Genomic DNA, 23,878 nt, shown 5'->3' with positions numbered 1-23,878 from the left:
CATTGGCTTTTTGAAGAGATCAATTGTTTTGTAGAAGGGCCCAAGCTATGGAACGGCTGCCTACCTCCTCAGGTGTCCTTTAACTTGTTCCGCTCGCACTATTTCCTGTGGAGTGGAAGTTGGATCCTGAGGCTGCATCCGAATCAGGTGAAACGTGTTTGACCAGAAAGTCTGACACGTGCATCTGTGCGTGTTGCTTCGCATCAGGGGCCACGAGGACTGACTTTCTCCAGCTCCCGGCCTGGTGTTTCTCTTTTCCAAGCACATCATTTGTTCTAATACATTCACGTTCCTTATGTTTTCCTTTTACCATATGGAAGAAAATGTAAATCTCAGTGTAAGGAAGTATTAGCTATGTGGGTCATGTTAACTCTAGTTTGCTTAACTTGGCTGATGCTTTGTCACAGTAACCCACAGATTTCTTCCGGGTGCCTAGACCTGGTCCTCGATCGCCAGAACCCAGTAGCTCTCCATCCCTGAAGACCAGTTGCATGGGTGACGAGACATCCCATTAGTTCTGGCACGTGGACCAGAGAGCTGTCTTGAGAGGTGCACCGAGTGCTTGGAAGGGAGGGAGGCAGTGAAGGGTGGAGAGTCAGATGGGCAACTGGGACAGTGGGTCAGCTTTCCTGAGTCTTCACAGGATGGCCCTACCTTTGGAATTTTGTAGCAGTTTAAATCTGTAAATACATCTATATTCAAATAAAGTATTTATATCAGAGTAAGACAACTTGTTTTTATTTTAGTGAGTTTCTGCCTGTTTTCTTTTTTTTTTTTTTTTTTTTTTTTTTTTAAAGATTTTATTTATTTATGTGACAGAGAGACAGCCAGTGAGAGAGGGAACACAGCAGGGGGAGTGGGAGAGGAAGAAGCAGGCTCCCAGCCGAGGAGCCCGATGTGGGGCTCGATCCCGGAACGCCGGGATCACGCCCTGAGCCGAAGGCAGGTGCTTAACGACTGCGCTACCCAGGCGCCCCTCTGCCTGTTTTCATTTGGTAAATAATTGAGTCAATATATTTGTGAATGTATTCACTGCCGCCTTTGATTTAGCTGCTAAGTGTGTGGAATTATGCTTCTGGTGATTTAAGTAAATATAATAAAATGACTTTGTTTCAGAATGAGTATCCAGTATTTCTAATGCATGCACACGTTTTACTTCCTAGGGAGCAAAGGGAGAAAGAAGAAATTGAGAAATACCGTATGGAGCGCCCCAAAATCCAACAGCAGTTCTCAGATCTCAAAGTAAGTGGACGGATAGCATGCAGTTTCTCATGCACCTAACCTGCTTTGCAGAGAATTGGGTAGAATTGATGAGACTTGACTAAGTTTGCTTTTTTGCTCTTTATTAAATTCAGATGATAGAGGAAGGTCCCTGCTTTAGTGTGTTTAATTTTATGTGTATGTGTGCAAAAAAGTCCCTTCTCCCTCCACTGAAAAACATGGGACATATGAGCTTACTTTCTTAGTAACTTTAATTGTGTTTATACTTGAAGTTCTCCTCCCTGTGTCCTCTGGGCTTTGACAGAGCAATTTATGTCTGAGTGAAGTAGAGCAGGTCCAACAAATAGAATTTTCTAAGTGAAGTAGCTAATTTCTGCCTCAAAATTCTTTCTAAACCATAATGATTTGGGGTTAGGGGTCAGAGAGAGCATAGTTTTTCTTGTGCATATGAAATTTTGCCAGAGAATAAATGTTTTTTGGGGGCCAAATGTTTCCAGAGGAAGTTGGCAGAAGTCACGGAAGAAGAGTGGCTGAGCATTCCCGAGGTTGGCGATGCCAGAAACAAACGCCAGCGGAACCCACGCTATGAGAAGCTGACTCCTGTTCCCGACAGTTTCTTTGCCAAACATTTACAGACTGGAGAGAACCATACTTCAGTGGATCCCCGACAAACTGTGAGCATCAGAAAAGAAGGCGAATAGGTCTTTAGTCCGGTTAGGTGGATCAGTCGTGGGAGCCACGGGCGGCGTTAGAGTAAGAGCTTCTGTAGTTTAGAAGCTGGATGGTGCTGGGTCTGTAGGGCTGCACGTCTCTCAGGCTACAATGGAAAGATGTCAGAGTTGATAGGGTTCTTCTGCATGAAAATGCAATCCAGTGTTTTTGTCCTCCCCTGCCCCTGCCCCCAGCAATTTGGAGGTCTTAACACACCCTATCCAGGCGGACTGAACACTCCATACCCAGGTGGAATGACACCTGGATTGATGACACCTGGCACAGGTGAACTGGACATGAGGAAGATAGGCCAAGCAAGGAACACGTTGATGGACATGAGGCTGAGCCAGGTGAGTCTGTGTCATGCAACATTTTCCTACAGATTGAGAAAATTGTTTCCTGATTATAAAACTAATCTGTGTCAGTGGAAAGTTCGTCTTTCAGAGTGCTTTATCACAAGATAAGCAGACCTGTGACAGTGTAGTTTCCTGTCCCATCATAAAGAGCGGTAGGACCCTGCCTGCAGGCTGGTCTCTGCATCTGCCTACAGGGCCTGCACAGGTGCAGTGCAGCCCGCGTGGCACTCCTGCTCCCTCTTAGGGGGGCTGAGGACTGTTGCAGGTGACAAAGGGTGGCCTGGCAGGCAGGCTGAACAAAGGCACTCAGGACAGACTGCATGCTCTGTGTTGCTGAAGCTTAGTCCTTCCATCCTTATGCAGAAATTAAGTGCACATGTATGTGCACAGTGGAATATCACTCAGCTGTACAAGAAAATGAGATCTTGTCGTTTACAACAATATGGGTAGACCCAGTAAGTATAGCTGAGTGAGATAAGTCAGAAAAAGATAAATACCGTATGACTTGATTTATGTGTGGACTTCAGAAAAACAAAACAAATGAACAAACCCACCAGCCAAAAACCAGACTCATTTTTAAACACAGAGAACAGATTGGTGGTTGCTAGAGGGAAGGGGGGATGGGTGAAATAAAGGGGGTTAAGAAGTACAAATCTCTGGTTATAAAACACATCATGGAGATGAAAAGGATAGCGTAGGAAATATGGTTAGTAACGTGGTACCATTGTACGGTGACTGTTTATCGTGGAGAACACTGAGTGGTTGTTGTCAAATCATGGTTATACACTTGTTATACATTGTGTGTTAATTACACTTCAATAAAAAAAGTTGAGTGCACGTATTTTCTACCTGCACTTGAGTGAATTGTTCAGTGCTCTAGAAAACCCTTTCTTTTTTTTTTTTTTAAAGATTTTATTTGTTTATTCGACAGAGATAGAGACAGCCAGCGAGAGAGGGAACACAAGCAGGGGGAGTGGGAGAGGAAGAAGCAGCCTCCTAGCGGAGGAGCCTGACGTGGGGCTCGATCCCGGAACGCCGGGATCACGCCCTGAGCTGAAAGCAGACGCTTAACCACCGCTGTGCCTCCCAGGCGCCCCTCTAGAAAACCCTTTCTAATTATGACACGCACACCAGAAACCATGAAGAAAAAGACTTTCAAATTTGATTACATCCAAGTTAGAAACTTGCGTGTAGTAGAAAGCTCTGTAGAGTCAGAAGAACACACACACTGGGAGGAAGCGTGCTCGTGTGCTTGACTGCCGGTGGCAGTTGTGTGTGTAACTCTCCTTTTGTGCACTCGAAGATGCGTTTGCACACACTTAGGGGATGTCCAGGGCTGCACATTCACACCACCAGGGCATGAAATAGGGGTGTGGAGTGGAGCTTCGCATTAAATTATTTTAAGGAAAATTTTCACATATAATTGGAAGTGGAAAGATAGTGTTGTGAATTATTCAACCATTACTGTTTGGTGCAGTGGGAAACTTGTAATTTTTAATTGAGGTTTTACTGTACTTGAATTTTTTATGTACTTTATAAATTGGAGAGTAGTTCACTGTTTATGGGTATCATGATTTAATCTTTGATTGAGGGACTTTTTGGGTTTTACTCTTTTTGCAGTGACAAACCATGTTTTTGGTGAACCCCTTGTGATTCTGTCATTTAAACGTTTTTGTAGTACCTGTAAAGTGGAATTCGTGGATTTTTCTCACTTACATACTAAGTTGTCTCTCAAGCACATAGCATTTCAGAGTCTGTGGGTGCTGGGTTGGGGGCGTCGCCTCTGCCGTCATCACTGATTCAGGGGCCGCCCCCCCCCCCAAGTGAGCCTCTGCGGGTGCTGGGTTGGGGGCGTCGCCTCTGCCGTCATCACTGATTCAGGGGCCGCCCCCCCCCAAGTGAGCCTCTGCGGGTGCTGGGTTGGGGGCGTCGCCTCTGCCGTCATCACTGATTCAAGGGCTGCTCCCCCCCCAAGTGAGCCTCTGCGGGTGCTGGGTTGGGGGCGTCGCCTCTGCCGTCATCACTGATTCAGGCCCCCCCCCCCAAGTGAGCCTCGGTTTGGTTTTTGGGTTATGAGCTGAGCTCGAACACCTCTCCCTGGGTGTTGGTCAGTCTTTGGTGGTCCTTCCGTGACAGGCTGCTTTGTCATGTGCTCTGCCCGTTTCCCTCCTCCGTTTGTTTTGATATGAATGATCATTTCTGTTGCATGTGTCTTCTGTAGTTGTTACTCTTTTAGACTTGTTTGTGGAATTTAGAAATAACTTCTTTAAAAAAACTTTATATGGTAACTTTCTCAGGGTGAAACATGTATGATAAAAGATGCCATTTTAATAATTTTTAAGTGTACAGTGATATTAGTGCATTCATATTATTGTACAGCTGTTGCTGCCACCGGTCTCCGGAACTTTTTCATCTTCCCGAGCTCTGTCCCCACAAACTTCCATTTCCCACCCCAGACCCTGTTACTTCTGTTCTTTTTGTCCTTATGATTGTGACAGGTCCTCCTGTGACTGGATCCATACTGTATTTGTCCTTCTGGGCCTGGCTGGTTTCACTTAGCGTAACATTCGCAAGGCTCATCCACGATGTAGTTGTGTCCGTACTTCCTGTCTTTTTAAAGCTGAAAAATACTCCGTCGTATGGATGGATGGGTCCTGTTGTGTCTGCTAGTCTGTCAGCAGACGCTGGGCTGCTTCGACCTTCTGGCCATTGTGCGTAGTGCTGCTGTGAACGTGGATGTGCAGATCGCTGTGTGAGTCCCTGCTTCTAGTTCTCGTGGGTATAAACCCAGTATGGATTTGTGGGTCCTGGGGGGATTCTGTGCTTAATGTTCGGAGGAGCCTCCCTCCTGTTTCCCACAGCAGCTGCACTGTTTTAGATTTCCAGCAGAGCAGCAGGCCTAAGGGTTCCAGTTCTTCCATACCCTGGACAGCAGTGGTTATTTCTGATATTTTGGAAATAGCCATTGTGATGGGTGTGAAGTAGTAGCTCCTTGTGCTTCTCCTTCATGTTTCCCTGCTTAGCGTTGGTGGGTGTCTTTTCATGTGGAGAGGGGTCTACTCAGGTCCTTCATCCATTTTTTTGGATAGTTTTATTCACAAATACGACATGCACAGAAGCTGTCTTTTCATTTTCTTTGCTGTGCAGCCGGCATCAGGATTGGTGACTGATGGCTGCCTGGGCCGCTCTCCCCGCGGCGGCTCTGCGGTTCTCGGCGGGGACACCGCGAGCGGTCTGCACAGTGAGCTCTGTTGCACATTAGCAGCACCGCAGGCTCCTTGACTTCATGGACGAGGAACCTCCAGAGCCCCTGGGCGGTGTGTGCCTTGTCTTCCTGTTGCTCTGGTTACCATTGCTGGGCGTCAGGAACTGGCCCTTGAATCTTGTGTGCACCCTACTGTCCGTGCCTCTGGGTTTCCACCAGTTGCACTTAATTTTGACGTACCGGTCTGACTGGTGCTGGATGAACTTCTTGGTCCACTTTTTAATGATCTTGGGCTTCACCAGAGGTCCGAGGGCGGCCTTGATGCTGAACAAGAGATGGCTGCTACCTCTGCAGGCAGCACTGGGGAAGAGCGACCCCTTTTTCTTTTCTTTTCTTTTCTTTTTTTTTTCAAGATTTTATTTATTTATTTGACAGAGATAGAGACAGCCAGCGAGAGAGGGAACACAAGCAGGGGGCGTGGGAGAGGAAGAAGCAGGCTCATAGTGGAGGAGCCTGATGTGGGGCTCGATCCCACAACGCCGGGCTCACGCCCTGAGCCGAAGGCAGACGCTTAACCGCTGTGCCACCCAGGCGCCCCCATTTTTCTTTTTTGAAGAGCAGTTTTAGATTCACAGCAAAGTTAAGAGGAAAGGACAGAGATTTCCCGTCTGCCCTCTGCCCCTGCACATGCATAGCCTCTTCTGTTAACAGCACACCCCCCAGAGTGGGCCACTTACTAAAGTCGATGACCCTGCATTTACGTATTGTCGCCCAAATCCATAGTTATGCTAGGGTTCATTCTTGGTGGTGTGCATTTTATGGATTTGGACAAATGTGTAATGACATGTATCCACCATTAATGTAGTTGAACAGTGCAGGGGTTAGAGGCACTGACTTCCTGCTCGGTTGGAGATCCACATGTAACTTCTTACTCCCCAGAAACTTAACTGCTAAACCCTGTTGTTGCCTGGAACCCTTACTGATAACATGAACAGTCGATGGGCACGTTTCACATGTTATATGTTATCACGTACCGCATCCTTACAATAGCAGAAGCTCAAGAAAAGAAAGTGTTACTAAGAAAATCATAAGGGAAAATATATCTACAGTCCTATTTTGTATTGAGAAAGACCCGTGTGGGCCTGTGTAGTTCAGCTGGTGCTGTTTGAGGGTCAGCTACAGTCTCACACAGAACAGTCTCGCTGCCCTGCGAACGCTCTGTGCTCTGCCTGCTCAACCCTCCTCACCCCCCAGCCCCGACAGCCGCTGATCTTTGCACTGTCTCCATAGTTCTGCCTTTTCCAGAATGTCATGCAGCTGGAACCGTACAGTGTGTAGCTTTCTGAGATTGGCTTCTCTCACTTAGCGGTATATATTTAAGGTTCCTCCGTGTCCTTTTTTTAAAAATTCACATTAGCTTTAATTTTAATAAGATTTGGCATCTTTTTTCATGCTTGATGGCTGTTTCTTTAAAAAATGTTTTTAAATTGACGTGTAGTTGACACACAACGTTCCATTAGTTTCAGGGGTCCTCCTGTATGTCTTTTCATGGCTTGACCGCTCACTTCTTTTAGCTCTGAGTATTGCTCCATTTTCTGGATCTGCTGCAGCTTATTTATCCATCACTTACTGAAGGACTGAAGTTTTGGCAGTTATGAGTATAGCTGCTACAAACATCTGTGTGCAGTGTCTTTTTTTGTGTGTAGCTGTAAGTTTTCAACTCCTTTGGGTAAATATCCAGGCGTGTGATTGCTGGATTGTATGTAAGAGCGTGTTTAGCTTGGTAAGAAACCACCAGCCTGTCTTCCAAAGTGGCTGCGCCAGTTTGCATTCCCACCGGCAACCACTGAGAGTTCCTGCTGCCCCACACACTCACCAGGCTTTGGGGTCCGTGTTCTGGACGTGGCCCGTTCTAAGAGGCGTGTAGTAGTATCTCTGTTCTAGTTTGCATTTCTCTGGGGACATAGGACGTAGAGCATCTTTTCGTGTGCGCATTTGTCAACCGTGTATCTTTGGTGAGCTGTCTCTTAGGGTCTTTGACTTCCCCCCCTTTCCTTTTAAAGATTCTATTCATTTATTTGTCAGAGAGCACACACTAGCGGCGGGGAGGGGCAGAGGCAGAGGGAGAAGCAGACTCCTTGCTCAGCACGGGACTGGATCCCAATCAGGACCTGAGCCGAAGACAGACACCCAACCAACTGAGCCATCCAGGCGTCCCTGACCCATTTTTTAGTTGGATTATTTTCTTATTGTTGAGTTTCGTTAGTTCTTTGTATGTTTTAGATACAAGTCTTTTATCAGATATGTCTTTTCAAGTTTTCACTCCAGTCTGTGGGTTGTCTTTTTATTCCCTTGACAGTGCCTTTCACAGACAAATTTTTTAATTTAATGAAGTCTAGTTTTCTTTCTTTTGTGGATTGTGTCTTTGGTGTTGTATTTAAAAAGTTATTACCAAAGGGTGTAAGGTCTGTGTCTAGATTTGTTTTTCTGCATGTGGACGTACAGTGGGCTCAGCACCGTTTGTGGAAGAGACTGTCCTTGCTCCATTATGTTGCCTTTGCTCCTTTGTCAAAGATCAGTCGACAATTTCTGTGCTCTGTTCTCTCCCCCCACCCAGAGTAAGTTCTGTGCCCAGCGTGGGGCTTGAACGCAACGACCCTTAGATTGAGAGTCACACGCTCTAGTGACTGAGCCGGCCGGGTGCCCTGGGCTCTGTTCTGTTCCACTGAGGTATTTGTCTAATTTTTCCACATCCCACTCTGTCTCGATTACTGTGGCTTTGCAGTAAGTCTCAAAGTCGGGTAGTATCAGCCCTCTGACTTTGTTCTTCTGCTTTAATGTGTCAGCTACTGTGGGTCTTTGTTTCTCTCCTATAAGCATTAGAATCAGTTTGTCAATATCTGCAAAATAGCTTGCTGGATTTTGACTGGGATTGCATGGACTCTGCAGATGACGATGGGATGGTAAGTCTTCCTCTCCAGGACCAGGGACTGTCTCTCCATTCATCTGTTTCTTTGATTTCTTTCATCAGAGTTTTGTAGATCTCCTCATAGAGATCTTGTATGTGTTAGAGTAATACGTAAGTATTTCACGTTTTTGGTGCTAACGTAAATGATACTGTGTTTTTAATTTCAGATCCCTTTCGTTCATCGCTGGTATATAAGAAAATGATTGACTCTTATATGTCAATCTTGTACGCTACAACCTTGCTAAATTGTTTTTATGTTGATTCTTTGGATTTTCTACATAGACAGTCACCTGGAAACAGAACTTTATCTTTTCCATCCCATTCTGTGCCACTTTCCTCCTTTTCTTGTGTTGTTGTATTCTGCCTGCCCATGTTTTGTTTGGGTTTTTTTTTTGTTATTGTTTATTATGATGATTTTAAGACTCACAGCCAGAGAGGATGGTAAAATGAACTGCTATTTGCAAATTTAAAGAAAGTGAGCTGAAATAATCTTTTACTTCATTTTTAAATAGACTTACCTTATGTTTAGTTTTTTCCTGGGTCTTTTATGATTTTTTTTAATACGTATCTTTGTTTTATAGATGTGAAATTCATTTGTGATCATCACAAACTGTTGTTGAAGTCAAGGGTTTCCTACTTTTACAGTTTCCATGCTCACTGGTGGTCAGGATCGTGGGAGGGGGTTCCAGGGGCATCTGGGTACTTGGTTTTGGGCATCTTTGACTCTTTGCAAGCCACTTAGCTTGACTGACAATGCACTCTCTGTCTGGTAGGTGTCTGACTCAGTGAGTGGGCAGACTGTGGTCGACCCCAAAGGCTATCTGACAGACTTAAACTCCATGATCCCAACTCACGGAGGGGATATCAAGTGAGTGCTCTGTGGAACTGGTGGGGTGGGGTGGGACTCAGGTTGCCTAGAATATTTTGGATTTATTTAAAAAATAGGCAGTCAGAATAGGATGTGGTTATTCTAAGAAATACACAGTGAAGTAGGTTGGTTTTCCACTTAACCTCTCTGTTCATTGTGAATATTGAATGTGTTATGAATAATGTTCCAGATCTGTGTGCATGCTGAGCTGGAAAGCACTTTGCTAGCCGTGTCCTACACGCTGCTCATATTACTTGGGACATCAGCTTTGACAGTGGGTACATTGGTGCCTGCGTTCTGGGGCTGGGCACATCCTCAGCAGTGTGGCGGCTGACCCCGTGTGCTTTTCCGCCCTTGCAGTGACATCAAGAAGGCACGGCTGCTCCTCAAGTCTGTTCGGGAGACGAACCCTCATCACCCGCCAGCCTGGATTGCGTCAGCCCGCCTGGAAGAAGTCACTGGGAAGCTGCAAGTAGCACGAAACCTTATCATGAAGGGGACGGAGATGTGCCCCAAGGTAAGGCCCAAGTTAGGGCATTTTCCTGGAAGGCTGAACGATGTCAGCCCCGGAGGGACCCTTGGTGGCTGTAGTAGGTGGGACACCCGTGGGACGTGAACTCGAGGTAGACTAACCTGTCTGCCTTTTGGTGTTGAAACTGCAGACAGTGGGGCAGGCAAGAGGGAAGAGGGGAAAAAGTGGGAAAAGGCTTTTCCTGCGTACTTTCACTTAGAGTGAAGGCCCGTCTACGATTAGTTTAATGGCAGGATAACCATTTTTTTTTTTATTTTAAGTTTTTATTTATTTTTCAGAGAGCGTGAGTGAGAGAGAGGTGAGTGAGAGAGAGCACAAGCAGAGGGAGCAGCAGAGGCAGAGGGAGAAGCAGGCCTCCCACGGAGTGAGGAGCCTGATGTGGGACTCGATCCCAGGACCCTGGGATCAAGACCCGAGCTGAAGGCAGTTACTTAAGCCACTGAGCCACCCAGGCGTCCCTAATGGCAGGATAACCTTAACAAGAAAGCTAAATTGGTCAGCTTTTCCACCCCACCTACTGTAAGAAGCATAAAGATTAATATAACTCTTAGGAGACTAGTCCAGCACTTTTTTGGGAGGTAGAATGACCAGACGAGCTTTAAAAAGTCCTATGAGAACCTCTAAAGGTCCCTCTCTATTGTGCAGACTGGGGTGTCCTTGGCAGTGAAGGTACCTCTCCTACATCAGGCATAAATGAGAACTTCTCAGGCCATTGCATAGCCACCTGCTCAGAGGTCTCTGTTTCGCCTGTTGGTTGACCTATCACCCTGCTGGGCACACCGTGTTCTCCTCTCATGGTGCTGTTGTGTGTCTCCCCAACTTGGGGACATAGAGGTGCTGTAGCCATGTTCCCAAGCAGTGGCATTACAGGGGTCCCTGGTGCCGGTGTGCTTGAGTCCAAGCTGATGGACTTGGGGCCCAGGTTTGATTGTAAAACCCAGGACCATGGGTCTGATGAGCCCAGCCCCTCCTGTTCCCGAGGCTCCATCTCAGATTCCAGCCTGCATGTACACTTCCAATTCTTTTGTTTTGCCCCACAGAGTGAAGATGTCTGGCTAGAAGCAGCCAGGTTGCAGCCTGGGGACACAGCCAAAGCTGTGGTAGCCCAAGCTGTCCGTCACCTCCCACAGTCTGTTAGGATTTACATCAGAGCAGCAGAGCTGGAAACGGACATTCGTGCCAAGAAGCGGGTTCTCCGGAAAGGTGAGCCTCCCTGGGGATGCCGCCACCAGCAGGTGCATCTGGGGCTGTGGCCCTCCTGAAGGAGGTGCTGTCTCCTCGGTCCTGGTGCTCATGCTCTTGGAGAACAGACTTTTTGCTGCTTTGCTCAATTTTTTGGTTGGAATGGTTGAGGAATGGGTAGCGTTTTCAGGCCTTCTTCTGGGCTGGGTTGCCTCTGCTCTTGGACTGTCTGAGCCTGGAAGGTAGTTTCCATTCCGGATGAGGCGCTCAGGTTTAGACCCCACTCCTGTCTTTTCCTGTTGGTGACCTGGAGTGAGGTGAGCAGTCCCTCTGTGGCCCCGGGTTTCCTCATCTGCAAGATGAGAGCAGGACCTGCTGCTTAGGGCTCGGTGGGGTGTATTTGAAGGGCAAGCTGAGCCAGCCCAAAGGAGGTCTCGGGGCGTTCGTCTTCCACGTCAAGGAGCCTGATGCTGTGGCAGCTAGCAGCTGTGCACTACTTGGGCCCCTCCCATCTTATGAAACCCTTGCAAGGTCATGTGACAGCACCTCATCTCCTCTGGTGCTTCAGGGAAGGTGGCGTGTGCCATCAGCACCTGTCACAGTGAATGGTTTGCATGCCGGGGAAGCTGATTCCATCCAGGAGTCCTTGCTGAGATGGAGCTTTTGTAGCGGCTTGTTTGTCATGATCGTGGAGTTGGTGTGAAGGGCGGCATTTCTCCCTCCCCCAGAACGTGTGGTCCATGCTGCTTCTGATCTTCAGCCCAGAGCAGATGCGAGTCATAGGGTTGATGTGGAGTAACCCTCTGCAGATGGCATATTCTACTTGAACTTGTAGTGCGGGTCAAATAAGGTCTGTTTTGTGGGACTGAGGGCAGTTTTCAGTGAGGTTTCCAACTCTGTGTGTTTGAGCACAATGACAAGAGGTGTGTGACATCAGGCCGTGCGAGTGTTAACCACGTACTGTTTCTGTGTTTGATAGAGGCCAGGCGGAATCCCCCTTGTGTGTGACCCTGACTGCGTGTGCTTGTGTGCATTCAAGTGTGTTTTCCTCTCTTGGGTCTGGTTTCCGGATTGCAGCCCTACTACCCATTAAATGCCCAGAGCCAGTCTTTTAAAATGAGGCCAGGAACAGAAAGTTAGCACCTGTCTTGGTTTATAGAAATCAGCTTATCTTGGGGCACCTGGGTGGCTCAGCCAGTTGGGCATCCAACTCTTGGTTTTGGCTCAGGTCATGATCTCGCGGTCTTCGGATCCAGCCCTGCCTCTCTTGGGGAGGGGAGTCTGCTTCAGATTCATTCTCCCTCTCTCCCCCCGCTGCCCTTCTCCCTTCTTCACCTCTCCGTCTCAAATAGATGAATAAATAAAATCTTAACAAAGAAAAGAAATCAATTTATCTTTTTTAGCCAGGAAAATAGTTCTTTAATGACAAACACATTAAACTTTGGGTAATTAGCATTATTTATTTAGGAAAGCTCTCCTGAATCTCGCCTGCCACAATCTCGTGATGAATGGTCAGAATGTCTTTGTGGCCACTCCTTTTTCACCACCAGATTACCTGGGTTCATTTCCAGCTGGCTTCAGATTCAGAGAGGGGAGTGGGGTTGGAGGTGGGGCCTCCAGGGCAGTGTTGAGAGATGGCTTTTCCAGGACGTCCTGGATCTTTAGGGCAATGGCTGTCCTGGCTCTGCTTCTCAGAGAGCTGTGCTGAGGTAGGACACTGCGTCCCCAAGCTGGCCTCTTCCCCCGCTCTCTGGTCTTAGTCCTGGCCTGCCCCGTCCTTAGAGTACTTCCAAAAACAGCATTCTTTTTTTCAGGTGCCTGGGGCAAAGCCAGATGCTGCTTCAGATAGTTCTTGGTGAAAATCAAGGTGACAGCTACTTCTGTCAGTGACTTAGGACACCCTGCCAGCCCTTAGTCGCTGGCATGTGCACTCTGGGTCTCAGTTGGAGGCAGGTGACATCTTAGTCCTTTTCTGAAAGAACTTGAGCTTGGAGTGCTAGTCTGATGCCTGGAGAGGCCGAGTGACCTCTGAGCTGTGGTGTTCTTGTCTGTAAGGACACACGTGGGCCTGTGGCTGGGCCGTTGGCTGCTTCCTGTCAATTCAGCTCACCATAATAGGCATGAAGCTTCGTGTCACTCTGTAATTAATACAGTCCTATGAAAGTGAGGTGATTTTACCCCGAAACCCTGTATTGTGGTGCATGAAGCGCAGCAGCCTCCAGTGGTCACTGTTGGGTCACCATGAGCACAGGGATAGCACCTGAGTGTCCTCCCTGCAAGGCCAGAGCTGGAGATATGTTGGGCTCTACGGGAGCCCATCCTCTGCTGGCAGGTGTATCTAGTTCAGACTAGTCTTTTCCCATCTGGGCTGCCCCTTACGCACCGGCGGGGTGTAGCCGCTCAAGTCGCCTTACAGCATGGTAGCTGCCTCTGGGGAGACTCTGGGTGGGAGCTAGACTGGCCAGCGACAATTGGCTGTAGCTTTAGTCCTCTGGATTGCAGATGGGACACCAGTGGAGGAGTTCCCACTGTCTCCCAAAAAGTGGAGACACAGGTTCCTCGGTGTCATACCCATCTCCGGGTGAAGTTAATGACTCTGTAAGTTCAGTCACACCTGGAAGTTCTCTGCCCTCGAGGTTGAATTATGAAGTTCACTTCCACTGATACCCAGTGTAATAGGGAAAGGGACGGCAGAGGCAGGGTCGTTAACATGCGTCTGCAGAAGCAGCAGGAGCAAGGGGTGTAGTTCTGTGTCCTTGTTTCTCTGGCTGGTTACTCGACTGGAGGTCAGGACTTTCTTGTGCCCTCTGCTAGCACCTTACCTGATCACGGTTCTTTACCTGGACTGGTGACTCCTGAAGGGGCTAAGTCCTCAGTGGTCCTGCTTTCTTGGGCTGCCGTACTTCGTGAACTAACTCTTGGAAACGGGAATACTGAACCAGGCCTTAGGATCTCTGGGCTCTTGTCTCCCAGGACACCATGGCAGCTTAGTCTCACCTTGGGAGTCAGGGCTGCTCTCCAGCCAAGGCTGGTGCCCTGGTGTCGGACAGTGGAGCGATGGGTGCTTGCGTCGGCACTCAGCGTGGGACAACCGTGGCTGTGCGCCTTGGTGGGCACATCTTCCCTTGGGAGGAGATCTCCTGACAGCAGAGTTCACAGGTGCTGAGGTGGGAACCAGGCTCTCCCCGCGGGTTATGATGTGTAGCCTGGGGAGCCGCTTGGACGTTACTGCTTTCTCCTGGACCTGCGTATTTGGGCTGTGGGAGAACTGCCACTGTAGGGGCGTTTTGTATCCTGTAAGGTTGAGGCCTGTTGCTCCGGGGTGTTTCTCCCAGCCAGTGTTGTGAATGCTCAGTAGTGTCCCACTGTTCTGCCAGGCTCTGGCTCCGGATGATGGGGGTGTGGTAAGGCCAGGGGATCCCACAGCCTGAGCCCTTTGCTGCATGTCTTTTGCTGTGAGGTAAGTTTCTTAAACACATGATGGGTATGTGGCTGGCATCCAGCTCTGTGGACGGTGGTGCTGGCAGCGTTCTGTAGGCAAGGAAGGCACATCCAACCTGGTAAGAGCCAATCCCTGCCCCTCCACATGGAATGGGTCTGGGATGTCGGCCGAGTTCACGGGCTGACTAGAGAATGGTTCTCTGGGAAGGCACTCGGCTCACTGGTCGGCCCAGCGTTGGGCTCGGCGGCATGGTCAGGTCACCCTTGGGAGGGGGTCTGTGAACGCTGAATGGCCCTCTGTCCACGGCCCCATGGAGCAGGTGGGGGCCACGCGTCCCCTGAGGCCTGCCAGCCGCTTCTGCAGGTGAAGGGGGCTCAGCGCATCCCATCCTGGCTTCATCCAGGCACCCTAGATGGCCGCAGTCTGCGCCCTGATTTCATGCGAGAACCTCTGTGGGTCTGTAGACTCTGCGCTGTTAAACCTTAGGTCTGTTTTCCACACGCTTGGCCCACGTGTTTCCGAGAAACAAGAGCCCCTTTGGGATCTGCGTTAGAGGTGCTCTGGCTTTCTGCTGGTGACCCGAGCTGTGCTGTTCTCTGTCAGCGAGCCCCTGCCAGGGGCTGACTAGGGGGCCTGGCCTCACTCTCCCCTAATACTTACACCGCAGAGCTCTGTGTTTATCTGCCTTCTATTTGGGACTTTCTGGTAAATTGCATATGAAGAAAGGGCTCTGTTGCTTAAACAAAGGTTTGGAAGTTTCTGGACTGCACAAAGTGGTAGCTTTTTCTAGGAGTCTGTTCCCCTTCCCTGATGTCCCTCCATGTGCTGGCTTCCTGTGGGCCACCAAAGGAGCCTACCTGCTGCAGAGCCCTTGAGGCTCGGCTGCTGTCAGCATGATGTCACCACACAGTGCGTCTCGGAGGCCAGGAAGGAGCGCACACCCAGCCAGCCGTCTGATGCACGCCAGCCTGGAGAGACATGTATCCCAGGGCCGCTTCTGTTTTCTTTTCCTGTGATTCTGCACACTTACACACAACCTGCCTGGCCGAGCCCATCACGCGAAGGTGATTGTCTCCCTGCGGTTGCATGGCTTTGTTTTATGATGTTGCTTTTCAAGCCTGATTGGGAGCAGAGACAGTGCTCAGCCCCCTGTGCCACCCGCAGTCGTCTGCTGTGTCTCAGCCTTGCTTGTGATTCAGAAAGTTCTGCCTTGGTCTTGGTCGCGTCTGCCTCAGACTTGAGAGGACCCTAGAGAGGGCAGGTGTGTGATCCTGGCCTCCACCGAGGGAGAGGTCTTCTGACTCTGCTGGCGGCAGCATTCTCTGGGACACGAGCGTCCTGCTTTTGCTTCTGCTTTTCTGTGACCTGATTTCTTGTCTGACCTTTCCCAGCCCTTGAACATGTTCCAAACTCCGTTCGCTTGTGGAAGGCAGCCGTTGAACTGGAGGAGCCTGAAGATGCTAGAATCATGCTCAGCCGAGCTGTGGAGTGCTGCCCCACCAGCGTGGAGGTTAGTCTGCCAGGCTCTGCCCGAGTCCAAGCACAGCGTCAGGAAGTGGCATCCGTTGAGCAGTGAACCGTGACTTCTGGGACTGTAAGGCAACGTGCAGTCACAGGAGGCCACCTGGTAACACAGCTGCCAGGCAGAGCGGCCAGCCTGGCGATGGTCCGTCGTGCTCCTGATGGACGTGCAGAACAGAAGCTTAGCTTGTCTCTGGCCACCGCAGAGAACTCTGTGTGGAGCACTCTTTTTTCAGGGGCCAGTCCTGATTCAGGTCGGAGTATGTAAATGGGGCCTGAACAGTGGAGGGTGACAGAAAATACTGATCGATCTTTCTCTCAGCCCAGCATGAGCTTGGCTCGTTGCCTCAAAGCTAGTTGGATTTCTTTAGTTTCAAACATTCTGGTTCATGACATTCTGTGCAATGGTTTTTAGCCATGGTTTTATGATATCCAGTATGTCCTTAATTATCTTAAGGGGTATTGTGAAATTCTCCAAGCAAAATTAATCTTAATTTATTTATATAAAAGTAAATAGAGCCCATACACATCTTTGGTGATGAAATGTTGCAGAATCAAAAGCCGAGTGTGAGAACCCCAGGAGGCTGAACACCCGTGTGTCCTTTGTGAAGTTAGCCTTCACGTCCTGCTCATTCCACACCTGGAATGAGTCTGACATACTGTGTACATTTAGCTGGTGTTTGAAACGTGTGACTGAGAATCTGCCAACGTCTCATGTTAACCAGAGTCACTAAGTCAGAAACATAACAGTTATCAGATCAGGTGAAAATGTTGTACACATTTGTGGGTTCTGTTTAAAGGATCCTTGAGAGCTATTAGAAAGAATTTTGTGGAGGCGTGCCTGGGTGTCTCAGTCGGTGAAGCGTCCGACTCTTGGTTTCAGCGCAGGTCATGATCTCAGGTTCGTGAGATCGAGTCCCACATTGGGCTCTGTGCTCAGCATGAAGTCTGTTGGAGATTTTTTTCCTTCTTCTGCGCCTCCCACCCCGGTTTCTTTTTTGCTGTCTCTCAAATAAATAAGATCTAAAAGAAAGGAGGGAAGGAAGGGAAGGAAGGAAGAATTTTGTGGATGTGCTGCGGCCCGATAAGGCTGGCTCACCATTTGACCTGGCGGCTGTGCTGAGTACTGCCCTCTCGTTTGCTGGTGTTCTCTCCATACAGCTCTGGCTTGCTCTGGCAAGGCTGGAGACCTATGAAAATGCCCGCAAGGTCTTGAATAAGGCCCGTGAGAACATCCCTACAGACCGGCACATCTGGATCACGGCTGCCAAGCTGGAGGAAGCCAATGGGAATACGCAGATGGTAGAGAAGATCATCGACCGAGCCATTACCTCACTGCGGGCCAATGGCGTGGAGATCAACCGTGAGCAGTGGATCCAGGTGAGGTCAGCAGGTAGGACTCCCTGCTGTGAGCAGGTGTCATGGTATCTGCTTTAAAAATGCACGTTGGAGTCTCTCATAGGGTAGGGGCTGCTGGATGGTACCTGAGGGTTTTCCTGCTGGCAGGGGAAGCAGGCATGTGTGGCTTTTCCTTGAGTGATTGTGGCATAGGTTTTTATAGAGTCAACACTTTGAGTACATCTTGGGGTTGGATATTCTGAAGAACTTTCTGTGTATGGACGCTGGTGAGTAGTAATGCTTTGCAAGTAGAGATAATACGATGTAAGAATGATAGGCCTGTGGCTAGTGAAGTCTCTGAAGATCTTCTGACCCAGCCTCCAGGACAGGCGACCTCTCCTACCTTCCACTTCTACCATGTGAGCTCTCTGGGCATGGGCATGGGCCCCTCTCTCCTGGGGGGGTCCTGCCTGAAGTGTAGTCAGCCTCGGGGAAAGTGCTTCTTCACAGTGATCTGCTCCATTCCACCACAAAGAGCCCTACAGAGCAAAACCCCTTGCTTCACCTACTGGCCCTTGGCCCTGGAACATGGCCTCAGGCCTCAGGCCTCCTGCCCTCTCCCTCCCTTCTCATGCTTCTGCTGCCACACTTCTCGGAAGAGCCCCCAACCTGAACTGTCCACGGTGTGGCCAGGAGGGCGTCAAGTGGTGCTGCCCTATTTCTGGGGTCCCTCTGGATCAGCACGCCTACTCTTCCTCACATGGGTATTAAGCCATGTGGACCCTTTCTGTGTTTGGGCAATTTTTTTTTTTAATCATGAATGCAAGACCTTGCATGTCTCTCTAAAATTTAATCATTGAGATTCAGTCCCTTTATTTCTTTCTTGTTTTTAGCCACATTGTTACAGTTTTGATGCCTCATCCCTTTGTGCAGACCCACCTGTCCAGCCAGTGTCTTCTTCCTTCTGCCTGAGAGACTCTAATGTTTCTTGCAGTGCAGGTCTGATAGTAGATTCCTCCAGCTCTTACATGTCTGCAAACAGTCTGTATTTCATATTTGGTTTTTGGGGTTTTTTTTTTTTTTTTAAGATTTTATTTATTAATTTGACAGCGAGAGAGACAGTCAGAGAGAGAGGGAACACAAGCAGGAGGAGTGGGAGAGGAAGAAGCAGGCTCCCAGCGGAGGAGCCTGATCCTGGGGCTCGATCCCAGGACCTGAGATCATGACCTGAGCCGAAAGCAGACGCTTAACCAACTGAGCCACCCAGGCGCCCCTCTATCATTGGTTTCGAGCAGTTTGATTGTAATAATTCCTTGCTGCTGTTTTCTTCTTCTTCTTCTTCTTCTTCTTCTTCTTCTTCTTCTTCTTCTTTTTTAAAGATTTATTTATTTATTTATTTATTTATTTGACAGAGAGAGACAGCCAGCGAGAGAGGGAACACAGGCAGGGGGAGTGGGAGAGGAAGAAGCAGGCTCCCAGCGGAGGAGCCTGATGTGGGGCTCGATCCCACAACGCCGGGACCACGCCCTGAGCCGAAGGCAGACGCTTAACCCCTGTGCCACCCAGGCGCCCCTGTTTTCTTCCTGTTTCTTGTGTGTGGAGTTTGTTCAGCTTCTTGGATCTGTTGGATTTATAGATTTCGTTAAATCTGGAAAATTTGTGTCTACTGTTTCTTTAGCTACCTGCCTCCCACTTCAGGCACAATTACACATTCGTTAGGCCATTTGAATTTGACCCAGAGCTCATTATGAGCTATTCGGTTTTAAGCCATTTTTTGTTTCCTCTTTTCACAGTTTATCAAGCTGTAATTACCATTTTGTACGGTTTGCCCAGTGGGAGTGTGCAGGGCAGTGGCTTCAGTCCATTCAGAGGCATGCAGTCGTCAGCCCTGCTTTAGAACTTTCTCTCTGCCCCACACAGAGCACCTTACCTGGGAGCCGCCGTGCCCTTCCCCGGTTGGAGGCACCTGCACCCTTCCTCTGTAGACTCCTGTATGAACAGAATCATACAATATGTGGTCTTTTGTGATTGGATTTCACTTAGCGTAATGTTTTTCAAGGTTCCTCAGGATGTGTTGAAATCTTGTCCTTTTATTTACTTTTTTAAGATTTTATTAGAGTGAGAGCGAGTACAAGCAGGGGGAGCAGGAGAGGGAGAGGGAGAAGCGGGCTCCCTGCTGGGAGCCCGATGCAGGACTCGATTCCAGGACCCTGAGATCATGACCTGAGCCGAAGGCAGACGCTTAGCCGACTGAGTCTCCCAGGCGTCCCAATCTTGTCCTGTTAAAATTGGGTTGTATGTCTTTATTATTTTTCATTTGTTTTCCATTTTTTACTATCAAGTTGAGTTGTGAGGGTTTTTATGTATATATTCTGGATATAAGTAACTTTTCAGCTTACATGATTTATAGATATTTACTCCCATTTTCTGAGTCATCTTTTCACTTTTTTTTATTGTATTGCTTGTAGCACAAACGTTTGTAATTTTTGTAGAATCCAGCTTGCCCTTTTTTTCTTTCTTCTTGTTCGTGCTTTAGGTGTCGTATCTAAGGATCCTTCCCTAGCCCAGGCTCATGGAATTTGCTCCTGTGTTTTCTAAGATTTTTATTGTTTTAGCTCTTATATTTAGATCTGTGATCCACTGGAGTTACTTTTTGTATGTGGTGTGAGGGAAGGGTTTCCCTTCATTCTTCTGCATGTGTGTGGTTTGGGTGCTGCTGTAGGAGCTAGTGGTCATCAGCGTCCAAGTCTCTTTCTGAACTCCGTCCTGTTCCTTAGACTGTGTGTCTTAACTCTAGCACGGTGCTGTTCTGATTACTGCAGCTTTGAAGTCGGGAAGTGTGAGTCTTCCTCCTCTGTGTGTTTACAAGATTACCTTAGCTGTGCTTGGTTCTTTGTGTTTCCATACGAATTTTAGGGTCAGCTTGTTAGTTTCTGCAAAAAAGAAACCTGGACTGTCTGGGATTTTGTTAGGGATCACATGGGACCTGCAGATGGCTTTGCGGACCGTTGCCATCCTGACAGTATTAAGCCTTCTGGTCCATGAATATGGGATGTCTTTCCAGTGATTTAGGTCTTCAGTTCTTTTTTTTTTTTTTAAGATTTTATTTATTTATTTGACAGAGAGAGAGACAGCCAGCGAGAGAGGGAACACAAGCAGGGGGAGTGGGAGAGGAAGAAGCAGGCTCCCAGCGGAGGAGCCTGATGTGGGGCTCAATCCCAGAACGCCGGGATCACGCCCTGAGCCGAAGGCAGGCACCTAACGACTGAGCCACCCAGGCGCCCCAAGGTCTTCATTTCTTTTCAGTAGTATTTCAGTGTATTAGTATTGCACTTCTTGTGTTTTATTCCAAGGTATTTTATTATTTTTGATGCTATTGTAAGTGGAATTTTAATATCATTTTCAGGTAGTTCACTGTTGGTGTACAGAAATACAGTTGATTTCTGAATATTGAGCTTGTGTTATATGACCTTGATGAAATTTAAATCATAATAGATTTTGTGCATTCTCTAGAATTTTCTGTATATGAGATCATGCCACCTGCCTATATAATCTTACTTCTCTCCCCCTCCCCGTTGTGAATGCCTGTTTATTTCTTGTCTAATTGCCCTGGTTAGAACCTCTAGACTAGAGGTTGGGCAGAGCCAATGTCTTTGTCTTATTCCTGACCTTAGGGGCAGGGATCTAGGTTCTCCAGTAGAATACGGTGTTAGCTCTGTAGCTCCTTGATGCACTGGTCATGTTTTCAAGACTGATTCTTCTTCTCTCACCATTTTATTTTGGATCACATCTATGGCTTTGTCCTCAAAGTCTATTCTTCTGTAACGTCTGATCTGCTGTTATATCTCATCTAGGGGGTTTTCCACCTCAGATCTTGTCATTTTCATTTCTAGGAATTTAATTTTGGTCTTTTAAAAATATGTCTCCTGGGGCTCCTGGGTGGCTCAGTCAGCTGAGTGTCCTACTCTTGGTTTTGGCTCAGGTTATGATCTCAGGGTCCTGGGATCGAGCCCTGCATTGGGCTCTGTGCTCAGTGGGGAGTCTGCTTGAGATTTTCTCTCTCCCTCTCCCTCTCCCTCTGCCCCTCCTCCCACTCACGCTCTTTTTCTCATGCTCTCTCTAAGATTAACAAATCTTTAAAAAAACTGTCTTTCACATTTTTAAAAAGGTTTTATTTGAGGGAGGGAGAGAGAGAGAGAGAGAGAGAGAGAGCGCGCGCGCGCACAAGCAGGGGGAGGGGCAAAGGGAGAGGGAGAAGCAGACTCCCTGCTGAGCAGGGAGCCTGACACAGGGCTCAATCCCAGGACCCCGGGACCATGACCTGAACGGAAGGCAGACACCTAACCTACTGAGCCCCCCAGGCGCCCTCTCTTTCACATTTTTAATGTGAAATGTTAGATTTTGTGCTGTCTCTACCCGATATTTTGAACACAGTGATAAGAACTGTTTCAGTGTCCTTGTCTCCTAACTCTGATGTCTTTGTCAGTTTGGGATTGATGTTGATACATTTCCTTTTGTTACAAGTTGCATTTTCTAGTTTCTTTGCATGACTTTAATCTTTGATTTGTTGCCAGATATTGTGAATTTTCCCTTGTTGGGTGCTGGGTATTTTTGCATCCCTATAAATATTCTAGACTTTCCTGTTGGAGTACAGTTGCGTTACTGGAGGCACTTTGATCCTTTGGTTCTTGCTTCAGTGCTTTGCTAGGTTGGACCCCAGCAGTAGTGGGTTTTGGGACAGTTTAGGGCTAATCGCCCTATGGAGGTGAGACCTCTCTGTGCACTCTGCCCACTGGCCTGTTTCTCCTGGGGGTTTCCAGTCTGGCTAGTGGAAACAGGCACCGTTCCTGGTCCCACGTGAGCTCCGAGGATTGCTCTGATCCTTTTGGATGGTTCTTTCCAAACACTCATGCTGTGTTTGGTGCGCGGTGAAGACTCCCAGGTGGCCTCTGCAGAGCACAACGCCAGGGTTCTCTCTCTCTGCTGCACTTTTCCTCTCTGGTGCTTGTTCCTGTGTCCTGGATGCTCCTTGACCTTCTAGGGCTCAGCTCTGCCTCCTCCAGTGGCCCTGCCTGGGTCTCCCTCCCTGCACTGTGGCCCAGAAAGTCTCCAGGCAGTGAGCTGGACCGACATGGGGTTCCTCTTGACTATTTCTGCGTCTCAGTCCTCACACCCCTTTGTTACCCACATCGAGTGTCTTGACAACACCCGTTTCATGACCGTTGTCTGGGTTTCTGGTTGTCTTAGGAGCATGGGATTCTGGCTGGGTCAGCAGTGTTTCTCCAGTCCTCTGAGGGCTCTTGGGGCTGATGGTGCACCTGCCAGGGCTTGCTGCTCCAGCTCTCTGAGTGCCGTCTCAGTCTCCCCTGAGCCCTGGGAACCGTGTTGCACGCAGTAGAGCTGAGAGTCCTGGGCTCCCAGAAATGCCCACCTGTCAATTCCCATTCCTACCCCCTTTAGGGATGCACTTGCTTGGCCACAGCGAATCCCATTTCTTCTGCCGTCTGTGTTTCCATCTTGTCAGGACGGATGATTGCAAGAGGTGACAGTGGGCGTCCTCTCCCCTTGCTGGTTCTCAGACCAGCCTCCGACTGACCCTTCATTAAGACACGGCCAGTGTGGAGAAAAATACAGCAGGAGCTAGAATTTTTTTAAACTTTCCTCAGAATCTGTGTTTTGCTTCTGCTCCCTTCTACTGGAACGTAATGAAAAGGATCTGAATGTACATTAGTTTTACTTCAGTCATTTTAAGGTTAATACATACTTTTTTTCTTTTTTGTGGTACCCTGCCAAGTGTTGTGACTTTCAGGTGTTTTGCCTCCTGAGCAAGTCACCATTTATTGAGCTCCCACTGTGTACCAGACTCTGCTAAATGCATTTTATCCTTGCTGTCTTACTTCCCCTTTCCTATTGTTTGTGCAGCCCAGTGCAGGCCCTGACCCCGTGGCCCTGCTGCAGACAGGGGCCTCTGTGGCAGTTCCTGCTGAGCCCGCCTGCGCCCTTGAACCTCGTCTGCACGTTTCCCTTTTGTCTCGCTGATGCCTCTTCCCCCACCCGCTTTGCTGGTTCTCCTCTTCTTCTCGTCATCTAAATCGCGTGGTGGTTTGGCCCTCAGCCCCTTTTTGAGATGTTTTTGTGCTTGCGTCTGTGGTCATCTCATCTTCCCGCATTGTCAGGAATGTAGCTTCCACACGAGGAACCCCCAAATGTGGACTCTACTCTGGGCACTCCCCACGTCCTGGACCACTCCCCTGCTCCCTTGCATCCCCTGGGACATGTGACAGCACCACGGCGGATGTGCCCGATATGCATCTCCTGCTTTGCCCACAAAATCTACCAGTCCTCAGGCTAGCTTACCTCCGTGAGCAGTTTGAGTCTGCCTTCCTGGCTGTCCCTGATCCAGGTACTCCTTGTCACCCGGCTGCGGCCATGCTCCTCTGACACAGCCTCTCCAGACGTGGCAGTGACTCCTAATGCATATCCCTGCGGATGCTGCACACAGCAGGGCAGTCCTTTTTTAAATTTTTTCAAAGA

At 48.6% G+C, this 23,878-nt stretch overlaps 1 protein-coding gene across 2 annotated transcripts in view; it reads left to right on the top strand.

Moving 5' to 3' along the window:
- Positions 1–23,878, top strand: part of PRPF6 (pre-mRNA processing factor 6) — a 47,497-nt gene that overhangs the window by 6,554 nt on the left and 17,065 nt on the right. For both annotated transcript variants that reach the window (XM_087853411.1, XM_045794239.2), the window contains exons 4-11: positions 1,164–1,242; positions 1,719–1,895; positions 2,127–2,282; positions 9,235–9,329; positions 9,690–9,846; positions 10,902–11,064; positions 15,877–15,995; positions 17,168–17,386. In XM_087853411.1, coding sequence (XP_087709537.1) covers positions 1,164–1,242; positions 1,719–1,895; positions 2,127–2,282; positions 9,235–9,329; positions 9,690–9,846; positions 10,902–11,064; positions 15,877–15,995; positions 17,168–17,386 — 1,165 coding nt within the window. The remainder of the gene's footprint in view (positions 1–1,163; positions 1,243–1,718; positions 1,896–2,126; positions 2,283–9,234; positions 9,330–9,689; positions 9,847–10,901; positions 11,065–15,876; positions 15,996–17,167; positions 17,387–23,878) is intronic.

Source organism: Ursus americanus, chromosome 22 (assembly GCF_024610735.1).
Source record: "Ursus americanus isolate L20-20 chromosome 22, mUrsAme1.1.p, whole genome shotgun sequence".
In the NCBI taxonomy this organism is placed as follows: domain Eukaryota; kingdom Metazoa; phylum Chordata; class Mammalia; order Carnivora; family Ursidae; genus Ursus; species Ursus americanus.
Note: the sequence above shows the minus strand (reverse complement) of the source record. Positions and strands in the feature narration are given on the sequence as shown.